Genomic DNA, 11272 nt, shown 5'->3' on the forward strand with positions numbered 1-11272 from the left:
TGTTATTTCTGCGTGTGTCCTCTCCCGACAGTCTTGTCCGAGGCTGCAGAGCATTCACACTGCCCGTTTACACGCCGCCCCATCTCTCAGCTGCCACCTTTAACCACCCTTCCCATGGTGGGAAGCTGGGGGCTGTGACGGCAGGGGGTCACGTGACTTATGCATCAGTGCTTCCAGCGAGTGGTGGAGATGGACTCAGACTCAGGCTATCAGACACCAAACTCCCCACAATTCTTTCCCAGTCCCTGACCAGAATCTAGATGGGGTGGGAAGCAGAGACAGAGCAATGACTTCCATAAAGAAAGTCCTTCCTCCAGCTGCCCAGGGCTCCAGGGGCTCTGAGACGTGCCCAGGCCCCACCTGCACTTCCCAGTCCAGCCTGGGCTCCTGTATCTGGCCACTTCGGTCCTGTCTGGACACTGGCAGCCACAGAAGGAAGCAGTGTTTGGAACCAGGCACAAGACAAGATGCAGCCTGCATCATAGAGGACTCAGGAGACTCCTGGGTCACCAGTCAGCTGCTGGGCAGGTTACAGGCAGCCGTGCCTGGCACTCCGGATACCCTGCTTACCTGTGGTGCCGCTCGTGAAACATACGATGGAGAGGTCATCAGGCTGTGGGGGCTGCAGGGTAAGAAGAGGTGTGTGTTAGCGGGCCCAGCGCGCACTGCCAGGGCCACAGTATCCAGACCGCTCCACCACCAGCCCCACGTGTGTGTTGCAAGCATGTGACATGGGTACACGTATGCGTTAGAAATGTGTGCAAGCCCCTGTGTGCTGCTGCAGTTGACAACATGGGCAGGTGAGCTCCTAGGACGGGGACAAGAAGCTGAGCAGGTGGACACAGATCTGTCCCACCAACCTCATGCCTGGTCCCCTGGCTTCCGTCTACGCTAGGATTAACTGAATTCTCCTAGAGGAGCCTGGGATAAAGTGGCCACATTCAGGCCTGTACCAAAGACCTTGCCTTTCTATTGGCTGTGGCCCATTTCCTTCTTTCCTCCCATTTTCTCCCAAGTATCTGGGGTTAGTTTGGGGAGCATAAGCTGTGGCCCAGGAACTGAGCTGCCCACTGCGTCTCCAGGACTGCTCCACGTCTGGTCCCAGCTCTGGCACAGGGCACATGGCTGTGGAGGCTCCAGAAGGAGCCTACCGAGCCCATTTGCACATAAGAAGGGCTTCCCAGAGGCGGTGACGTGTGAGCTGAGATGGGAGGGCGAGTGAGATCGCTCCAGGTGAGGTGAGGGTGGGGGCTCTGGGGGAGGAACACGCCTGGGCACAAGAGCAGGGTGGGCTGACCTAGGGAGCAGTTCTGGAAGGCTGGAGCCTGGCACGGGGAGGTGGCAAACACACAGGGCGATCTGTGAAGGGCTCTGGGAAGCAGAGGTGAAAAGGCTCATCAGGTGAAGGGAGCAAGAAGGACTGAGTGCAGGGAGGCCTTGTTAGAAACCTGAACCCTCCACATCCCATGGCCCAGGAGGCAGCTCCCCTCACTGGGACCCAATCCCAGGCGGTAACACGCGGGCACGGCACACAGGAAAGTTCGCAAAGCAAAGATGTACAGAGACAGCAGAAGCCACTTTGCCCAGGGGCTGACTTCTGGTTCTGTTGCTGCTTCTGTCCATCTCATGCTCTTAAGAGTCCACTAAGATCAGAGAGAAAAAAATAAGACTCCCTCAAGAGCAAGGTACAAGAGCACCACGGGTGGCCGGGACTGGCTGCCCTTCCGTCTTCCTCCCAAACATCTGACTCCTGTTCCTGGTCCCTCCCTGGGCCCTCAGCCCACAGAAGTCCGGGCACCCACGAGGGCATTCCTGAGCTGCACACAGGAGTTGCTTATTAACTTGGAGGTGCCTGGGCCCTGGGCCCAGTGAGGGGCTCTGTGAAGATAAGCGCTACCCACCATCTTGCTCAAAAAGGCCTGCTGACAGGTTAGCTTACCACAGGAGCACGGTGATTCTCTCGGCCACAGTCCTGAAAGAAGAAATATCCCTTTTAAATGTTCCAAGGTTCTCTAAGAAAATCAAAATAAACTCAGTACAGCAGGCCTTGCTCTGTGCAAAGCCCAGAGGTCACTCCTTACATGTACATCTAGCTTGAGGCTCCTGGGAGAGGGCTGTGGAGAGGGCCTAGACCAGTGGTGGCAAACCTGTGGCACGCGTGCTGCAATGGGCTGTCTGTATCAGTGAAAGCTCTAAGAGGACCACCAGCACTGGCCTAGCCCTACCTGTGCATTACAGAGACGAAGCTGTAGGCTGAGAGGACAGGTACTGTGCATACGCCAGTGGGTTTGGGGCATGATGGGCTGAAGACGTCCACATACATCTGGGCACATGTGTAAGACAGAGTGGACTCTGGATGAGCATCCGGTGCTTGGGGGCCTGGGGGGGATGTCAGTGCAGGTGCGGCCGCTAACGTCACCAAGGGACGTAAGTACACAGGCACTGCAGGCACAGGGAGGCAGAGGAAAACGGGAGGGCCCAGGGCCCAGATCCAATAGGGCATAGTGGTGGTCAGCGGCTACCAAGATGGGCCCGAGGCCCTGGAGTCAGAATGCCCTGTACCACTCCAGCAGGCCACAAGCTACCATCAACTTTGGATCTCTGGGGAGGCCATGCACAAGTCAGTCAGTTCTGCTGGCTGCTGGGACTGGTTCCCATTGCAAGGACCTTTCCAAGGCTACTGGGCTCATGTCTAGAGCCCTCAGGGGCAGACAGGCTGATGTGAGCTGGAAATGAGGAAACTAGGGGGTGTGAGCACCTGCCAGGCTGGCACCAGCCCCCACTAAAGCTAGTGGCCGGTGTCATTAGCCATGCTAGCCACAGAGCCTTCTCCTGGAAGGCACCTGTGACAGCAACTCAGGCCTCCATCTCTCCTTGCAAACCCTGCCCCGTCATGACACTCATACATTCTGAGGGCCAGAAGAGCGGCCACCCCCAGGCACAAGAGGGGCCAATAACCAGATCTGAATGGAGGGCCAGCCAGCAGACATCCCTGAGGCAGGTTCTTACCTCCACATCCTGCATGGACTTAATGACCACCCCACACTTCTGCCCTCTCTCTTTCAGGGCGTCCTCAAATGGCTCCATGAGGATGACCAGCTTGAGCCCTGGAGTCTCCTTCCTCTCCACGTGCTCCAGCAGCAGCACAGCCTTCTGAGGCTTATCCACGATCACAGTGCTGATGTCCGCTGTGGGGACCGTTAGGGAGAGTCAGGCTATGGCTGGGAGCAGTGTGTGCCAGGCAGTGGCACCAAGGGCTGTGCCTGCAACAGCTTGTGCGTCAATAAATGTGAGAGAGCAGCTATCATGTGATGTGTGCAAAGGAATGTGCTGGGGGTGCTGGGTGGAGTAGAGAGCAGGTCAGGGGACCTCCTGCAGCAGACTCCAAGCTCCTCTTGGCTTCAGACTCAGCCCCATCACCCCAAGTCTGCCTGGGACATTTCCCCGCTGCCCAGTAATGGTGTTGAGCTGCCAGACACCTCAGAAGACTGCAGCCTGTGTGAAGGTTGCTCCAGAGACTGCTTGCTGGCATCCCAGCCCTGTGGAAGGAGCCCCGGAGAGGCCTGCGTGGGGACAGCTGAGACTAAGAAAGCCCACTCAGGAGCCCAAGGATAAGGGCCTGGTATTTTCTGAGAGTAGAAGCAAAGAGGCTCTTGTGAATGATAAAGGACCAGCACAATCCAAGAGGCTGGGGCTGGGGCCTAGCTACCAATGGCAAGAAGGGATAGTGGCAGGCTCACCTGTATTGATGATGTAGCGGATAGCTCCAGGGCCCAGAGTGTCATAAAGCGGGACCACCACCATGGAATATGTGTAGCAGGCCAGCTCTGCAATGATCCACTACGGAAACACAAGGTCAAGGAGGAGAGAAAGCGGTAAGAAGACTGTTCTGCCCTTAGGCCCCGCTGACCAGCATCCCTGCTACGGCCCTGATGCCTGACCATCTGTGTGTGACAAGGAATCCAGAAGGTTCAGGTTGTGCCTGCTCAGCCTTCTGGACCATATTCACTCCACAGAACTCTGTAACTTCTGGATTTCATGCCCAAACAGGCCCAGGCCCACTTCCAGGGCCTGCATGGCCTCTTGCACCATCCCTTGCCTCCCCAGTGGTTCAGGGAGCAGCTGTTTGTAGCACTGGCTGTGGTGTGCCCGGAGCCTGGCCAGGGTGTCCACTCTGAGAGGTAGACCTGGGTGGGAGGTGTTACGGTTCCAGGGTCTCCAGTTTTCCTTCTGTGGGAGTAGGATTATTCCATGCTCCCATCCCTACTCCACCAATACTCTGAAACCAGGCAGGACAGATACTTACCTCTGGCCGATTTTGTGCAAAAACACCAATAAACTGATCTGTACTTGCTTTGCAGTTGTGCTGGAGAAGCCCAGATCCCAGAAATTCAGCCCTGTCGGCCACCTGCACGCATAGGGGGAGGTAATGGGAAAATAAGAACTCTATGGCAGGAAAGAGATTCCCAGGCAGGATCCCTATAGGTCTGACAGACCTGCCTGGCTCCCTACCCAGGCATGCTGAAAGCCCCTCCGAACTGCTGCCAGAGTTTGGCACATAGGCCAGAAAAATAAAAAATTATGCTGTGAGACCCAGCAGGGTGCCCGTAAGCCCCTCCCCACCCTGAGAGCCACAGCTGCCTGGGTGCACAGCTTGAGGCCTGCCCTCTATTACTTACCTCCTGGTAGGAAAGCCACTGGTAAGGCTGCTTGGGCTTCCTGAAGCCAAGACAGGGCCCATTCCCTGCAGAGAGACAAGCAGACCTAACAGTAGGGAAGAGGCCAGGATGGGCATGCCCGCTGCCCCTGCTCATCAGATACCTGGATAGACATCCCACACTGCAGTTGTCTGTAGATCAAGTGAACTTTTCCCAGCTGCTTGTCTTACCACTAAGGTCAAGAGGGCCTAAAGCACAGCCGTATGGCACCTCCCCACCACGACCGGTATGGTGGTTCCCACCACAGGGCCAAAAGGAGACAGACACTGGGGGCTGCCAGAAGAAGGTGCCAGGTGCCTCTCTGCTACTACTTCCCTGGGCCTCATAATCTGGGGCCACCTGGACGTCTCAGAGGTGTGGTTCAGAGCCTTGCTAGCCAACAGCCTGACAATTCAGGGCTCACCTGGGCTGCCAATGGGTATACAGAGTATGAAGCCTGTAGTCAGGTAGCCCTGGGGGCTGAAAGAAAGCTGAGGTCACCCTCAGCCACATAATGGTGCTTCTCTGACGGGTGGAGGAGGTCCTCCTTGCTGAACCGGGGCCCTGCTCATCTGCCATGTCCCTGGCACATGCTTACCCACCCCTGCACCTGTCCAGCACCTGCCACGGCCCTCTTCATGCCCACAGCACCCTCACCTGAGATGCTAAGGCCCCTGTGGAACACCTGGTACATGGTCCGGGCGTCATCGTAGTAGTGGGTAAGTAACTGAGGGCCGTCTCCAATCACGGATCGCCGGGCCCCACCACTGTTCTGCAAACCAAGCACAGGCCAGAAAAACAGACTGAGCAGCCAGCGACGCAGGGTGGGGGCCCAGCGCGTACGAAGCCGCACACCTGGCCCACACACATGGGGCTGGGAGGTGCTGGGCACACCTGGACTGCACACGCTGGACCTGGACGCATCCACATTCACATCTAATTGCCTGACACAGGCCCGGGACACCAGTGTCTCACACACACCCTTGACACATATGGCACTCACACACCCGGTCAGCATACACAAAGTGTCCAGAATTCTCCATAATGCTTCATCTACAGCGGCACGATGGAATGGGGAGCCTGGCTGGAGCCAGCTGTATCTCCTGGCATCGGGACAGACCTGCCTGGTGTTCCCCATGGTTTGCTGCTATGCCCCTCAGGTGAAAATCACTTTTGGGTGTCACCATTCGCAGAATAGTGTGGACAGTGGAGATGTGTTGAAGATGCTCTCCCAGGAAAAGCCTAGGAACACAGGCTGGGTTTATGGCAGCAAGCAGTGCTAGTGGGCAGGGCAGCGAGCTCCCAGTGCCAGTGGGGCAGCTCCAGAGTGAAACGGAGCTCGTACCTTCTGTGCTGGGCTGCGGGGAAGAGCTAGGAGACTTGGCCGCCTTCTCCCCTTCCTCCCTGCCGCTCCTCCGCAGCCTCTCCAAAGCCAGGGCTCCCCTGTACCACAGCTTGGCCTGTTCGCTGAGCATTGTTTGACCTGCTCCGGTCTGGGCCAGAGCCTCCCACTTTTTGGGACATCAGATCTGAGGAAAAACTCCGAGCTCCACAGAGCAGACAGCTACTCAGCACCATTGTTTGAGGGTCGAAAGTTCTGTGTGGCAAGTGCTTCCGCAGTGCCAAGCCCAAGAAAGACGTGTGGGAAGCTGGGGCACACACCGTCAGACTGGTTGGCACCAGGGTGACAGATACGACATGGATATGGCATAGCTCCAAAGAGGAGCCGTGTGCCGCAAAGCCAGGCAGCTCAAGCAGGCCCGTGTGTTAGCAGGGGAGTGGGCACGAGGCTGGGTTCTGAAGGACGCATGGTGGTTTTCCAGGCAGAATGAGAGGCGGGAACAGCAGTCCCTGCACAAGTAAGAGCGAGTGCAAATGCACGGGCAAGAACGCAGGCAGATGTGGGGACCGAAGGCAGCACACGGACATGGCAAAGAACAGGCCAGGAGGGCTACAGGCGGAGGGGAGGGGTCTGGACTTCGGGCTGAGGCCATCGGGCAGCCAGCAGGGTAAGCTGGGAGGAGTGGCCCCATCTGAATTCTGTTTCTCACTGCACAGCACGGGGTGGGTGCCGCCAGGCTCGTACGATCTGCTCGCCTCCTCCACCTCACGTCCTGCCACTCTCCCTTGCCCAGGCAGCCACAGCCACTCTGACTCTATGCTCCTGGGCGTGAGGCCGGGAAGGGACACCTTAGCTCCGCCCACTCAGTCGGAGCCCTGTGGTGACACATTCTGTGAGCCCCACCTCATTACCCTGACCCCATGCAGACCACGCCGCCTCCCATCCAGGTGTTCACAGCTCCCTCTCTGTGTCTTCCCGGCATGGTCGCCCTTTCACAGCAAAATCAGCCACCTCCTTCTACTGAAAACCCAAGGAAATCTGTGCTGCCCATCCTGAGAGTCCCTGCCCAGTTCTGGAGCTCTGTCACTGCTGACCTGTCCGGATGAGTCGCAATTGTAAACTTAACTAAAAACAACTATGCCTGGTGATTCATCTGTACCGTCTCACCAAATCCTGACCACCTGAGGAAACCTCTCCCCACTCTTCAGTGCTGGGGATTCAATGTAGGCCTCTACACTGAGCTACAGCCTCAGCCCTTTGTTGTTTTAAATTTTGAGACAGGGTCTTGATAAGTTACCCAGGTTGGCCTGCAATTTGTCATCCTCCTGCCTCAGTATCCCGAGGAGCTGGGATTATAGGCTTGTGCCACTGCACCTGACCAGGTGCGCTTTCTTCCTACTGCATTACCAAACAGGACACTGGGAGAGTTAAGAATCTGGCAAGAAACATACAGCTCCTAGAGGAACAGCCCAGCTTCAAGTCCAGAACTGCTGCTCGTCACAGGCCGTCCCATTGCTACTTTGCTAGCCATGTCCAGCCCCCTGCAGGTCACCCTTTCCAAAGCACTGGTGCTTCAGTACACACCTGTGCCTCCCCAAACGCCACCTCTGCTGGGAAAATGCCCTCGGGGTCCAGCCCGCACCCTGACCTGTACCCTCCCCACTAGGCAAAACATTGCCGTGTTTATGATCGCTAAGGTGTGTTGTTACGAAGCACAGTGGATGTAGGACGATACTGTTCAAACACGGGAGGGGGAGAGCTATAGACAGTATTTGCTTGGGGTTAGGACAGAACTGGTGACACAGGTTGCCTCAGGGGAGAACTGGGACACGAGGGGAAGAAGGTAGAAGCTTTTTGTTATACATCTTTTGCTTCTTTGTCTTTTTGAAACAGGTTCTCACTATGTAGTTCAGGCTGGCCTTGAGCTCACTTTGTAGCCCAGGCTGGTCTCGAACTTGCAATGATCCTCCTGCCTCAGCCTCCTGAGTGCTGGGATTACAGGCATGCGCCACCACGCCCGGCCTACATCTTTTGCTTTTTGTGAGCCATGTGAATATTATCTGTTAACAATGAACAGAATTAAAGTTTAGAAAAAAGGCAAATTTGGGCTGGGGATTTAGCTCAGCGGCACAGCGCCTGCCTGGCAAGCGCAAGGTCGTGAGTTCGATTCCCGGTACCGGGAAAAAAAACCAAGAAAGTAAAAAGAAAAAAAAAAGAAAAAAGGCAAATTTTAAAAAGGCAGGATAAAATTCTGTCTGCTTAGTGAAGAAGCAGATCTCACCAGTCCTTCCAGGCTTCACCTGGATTCTCCTGTGTGCTGGGCTACTGTACTGTCTTCCTCACTCTGGCTTCTCCTCTGAGCCCACATGCTCTGAGGGGGCAGGGCCCTTGGGCTGGGCTCAGCTCCTGGGGGCCCTGCACCAGTCAGACTGGGCCCAGGGAAAGTTTGGGAGGGCATTTGCCTGGGAGCCCCTGAAGACCTGCTTAGCCGACGGAGGCACCAATGAGCCAAGGCCCCTACGCAAGAGGCAGGCAGCCCCGACACCCTGTGAAGGACCAGGCGGGTTGGCTGGCAGGAGCTCCTGCTCAAGCCTGCTGCAGCGTGCTCGTTAGCTGCCGGGGAGCAGCACTGCCGCGTTCTCGGGGACAGTTGAGGTCGAACAAGCCACAAGTTTGCCTCCTGCCTTCAGGACGCCTGTCCTCTGCCCGATACTTTCTACCTCTGGATGGCCCCCGCCCTACTCACCTCCACTTCTTCCGACTGCATCAGAAGATTGCACGGTGGGGTCAAGGCCTTCGGCCGGTGAGTGAACCAGTAGGCGAGGATGGCAGCCAGCGCACCCATACTCACAAGGGTGGTGGCCGACAGGCTGCGGAAAAACTGGCTCAAGTCACCCATCTCAGGCAGCCGCAGCACCCTCAGAATCTCCTGTGTCTGCATCTTCTCCAGAAGCGAGAGGACAAACTCTGTAAGAGACAGGAGGCAGATGAGGGAGCAGACGGGAAGGCAGGCCCCGGGGGTGGGGGACACTCAGTCACAGGTGACCCCGGCCCAGTGTGCTGAAGGGCAGGCCCTGCGCAAGTCAGGGTGTACAGATTCCTGGTGCCACCCAGAGCATCCCAGAAGCTGGCTACCTGGAAAGGGCTATTCCTGGTAGGAGGCCAGAGCCCTCAGGACTCACCCCTGGCGGGCATCTGGCCCACTTTCCCTGAGAACCACAAGCTCAGGCCCTGGGCTACAACTCACATCTGCCTCTGAATCCACCCGGGGCTCAGGCGTGCTGCAAGAGCAGCTCCGAGCACGGAGCCCCTCCCACATGATCATGTCCTGTGTTCCCTTTATCTTTGCTCCTGCAGTGTGGAAAAGATTGAGGGCGGCAGACACACCTAGCACGGTGTCTAGATAACCGGGGTAACAGGACGGATGCTCCCTGACTCAGAGGGGAGTGAGGCAGTCCCCACCGCGAGCCCAGACAGACTCCGTGAGCCTCCCCACAGGAAACGGCAGCCTACCTGAACACGCGAGCACTAGGGCTCAGCATGGCTGCACGTGAGTGTCGGAAGCGCAGCCGGCCTATCACTAACCGCACCCCGGCCCCTTCAGCTGGTGTCCCCAGGAAAAGGGGAGAAGAGGGGAGCAGGCATCACACCGGCAAGAGGAGGAAGAACAAGGCTCCCGGAGAGGAGAAAGGCTCCGCCGTGTGCATTCCTCAGAGTAACCAGCCTCTTATGATGTCACAGACGGTGGCCTGGCTATCACCATCACCCCCGGCAGCCCACGTGGGTAGGGCGGGCTCTCAGGGACACGGGGGATTTCCTGGGGTAGACAACGAGAAGGCTTCCCCAAGAAGCATGGGTGACCAGCTTTGGTTCCGAGAGGGCAGGTCCCAGGGGGCGTCTGCGCCCTCTTGGCGGCTAGGTGAAGAAGCGCAGCCAGAGCAGTGCACCCGCCAGGTGGGAGCAGTTCTCCGCCCAGGGCTGACCAAGGTATCGAGGGTTGGGGGCACCGCCCTGGGACCCCTCCACGTCACTGCCCCGCAGAGATGGCGGGGTGGGTTCTGGCTGCCACCCACCATCCAGGCATCCTCCAGATGGGCCTTCAGCCCTCGGAAGCAGTAGCCGTGGCTTTCTTTCTTGGGAACAAGAGGAAATGCAACAGTGGCTACTCTGCAGCCACCAGATACCAGCCAAACAATTGCTTGACCCCAAAGGAGGAGATAGCTGCTGAAATTCCAATAATGGAATATCTGTGCTACACTGTAACCTTCCCACATGGAGACGAGGTCAGCGTGTGCAAAGCTGTTGTTGGGGGTGGGGAGACAGAGCCAGACCGAGAGGGCCATCTGCGGTTCAGGTCTCTTCTTCCCTTGTACGTGGTCTGAGCCTCTGCTTCCCTCGGGAACATAAAAGCTCCCCTTGATACTCCTGGCTCAGTCAGAGAACTAAAGAGCCTGCCAAGGGACATGGCTGTCAGACCAAGGGGCTGCTCAGCCTAGGATGCACAGAAAAGGGGCGAGAAGCAGGCCTGCACTGGGACCAGCTGAATGCTAGGCAGAGGCAGGGGGCTCAGCCCCCTGGGCCCATGGTAGGAGTTTATGCTCCACAGATGCACAGCAGGCTGTGTGAGTTCTGGGGATATCTGCCAACCCTCCACAGGCTCCAGTGTTCCTAGGGAGCAGGAAAGGGACCCCCAGCCAGGCAGAGCTGGCACTCCAGTTCTACTGGCAGCCTTCTCAAGCTGGGTCAGTTATGGGGGCATGACCCAGGGTGACACACCCCTAGCAGATTGACCCAGTTAAGGTTCTGTACCACAAAGCAGAAGACCACAGGCTGCAGAGAATTCACCACAGAAAACCTATGATGGGAGTATTGGCCTTTTTGGGACACTGACTTCCCTACACTACAGATGTGGTGGTCAGGTCATAGCCAGGCCTATCAGATAAATGACTCGCTACTTAGCGGAAAATCTGGACAAACTCACTAGCTCTTGGAGTGGGCCCTGAGCTGATTGACATTCCCTTTAATGAACTGAACTGACTCAGCGGGCTGAAAAGCCAAGTCCCAAGAAACCCCTGACTAACCCCTGACAGATCAGCTACACGGTCACAACAGTTTTAAAGACAGCCTGTAAGCAGTTCCTTGTCTTTGGCATTTGCTGATAGGCCCTAAGATTCAGGAGAAAATGGGTATTTGTGGCACTGAGTACAGTGTTAGAGTAGTCCACAGAGCACAG

At 56.9% G+C, this 11272-nt stretch overlaps 1 protein-coding gene across 8 annotated transcripts in view; it reads right to left on the minus strand.

Moving 5' to 3' along the window:
• Nucleotides 1–11272, minus strand: part of Acsl6 (acyl-CoA synthetase long-chain family member 6) — a 54904-nt gene that overhangs the window by 29543 nt on the left and 14089 nt on the right. For 7 of the 8 annotated variants that reach the window (XM_005376087.2, XM_005376089.2, XM_005376086.2 and 4 more), the window contains exons 2-9: nt 8786–9006; nt 5355–5469; nt 4680–4744; nt 4307–4408; nt 3741–3840; nt 3010–3188; nt 1940–1972; nt 571–622 (exon numbers count right to left, since the gene is read on the minus strand). In XM_005376087.2, coding sequence (XP_005376144.1) covers nt 571–622; nt 1940–1972; nt 3010–3188; nt 3741–3840; nt 4307–4408; nt 4680–4744; nt 5355–5469; nt 8786–9006 — 867 coding nt within the window. Of the gene's footprint in view, nt 1–570; nt 623–1939; nt 1973–3009; nt 3189–3740; nt 3841–4306; nt 4409–4679; nt 4745–5354; nt 5470–8785; nt 9007–9552; nt 9717–11272 lie in introns of those variants that run through there. The other variant, XM_005376090.2, reaches the window with a different exon arrangement.

This window comes from Chinchilla lanigera, unplaced genomic scaffold (genome assembly GCF_000276665.1).
Source record: "Chinchilla lanigera isolate Chin_1 unplaced genomic scaffold, ChiLan1.0 scaffold00007, whole genome shotgun sequence".
NCBI lineage: Eukaryota > Metazoa > Chordata > Mammalia > Rodentia > Chinchillidae > Chinchilla > Chinchilla lanigera.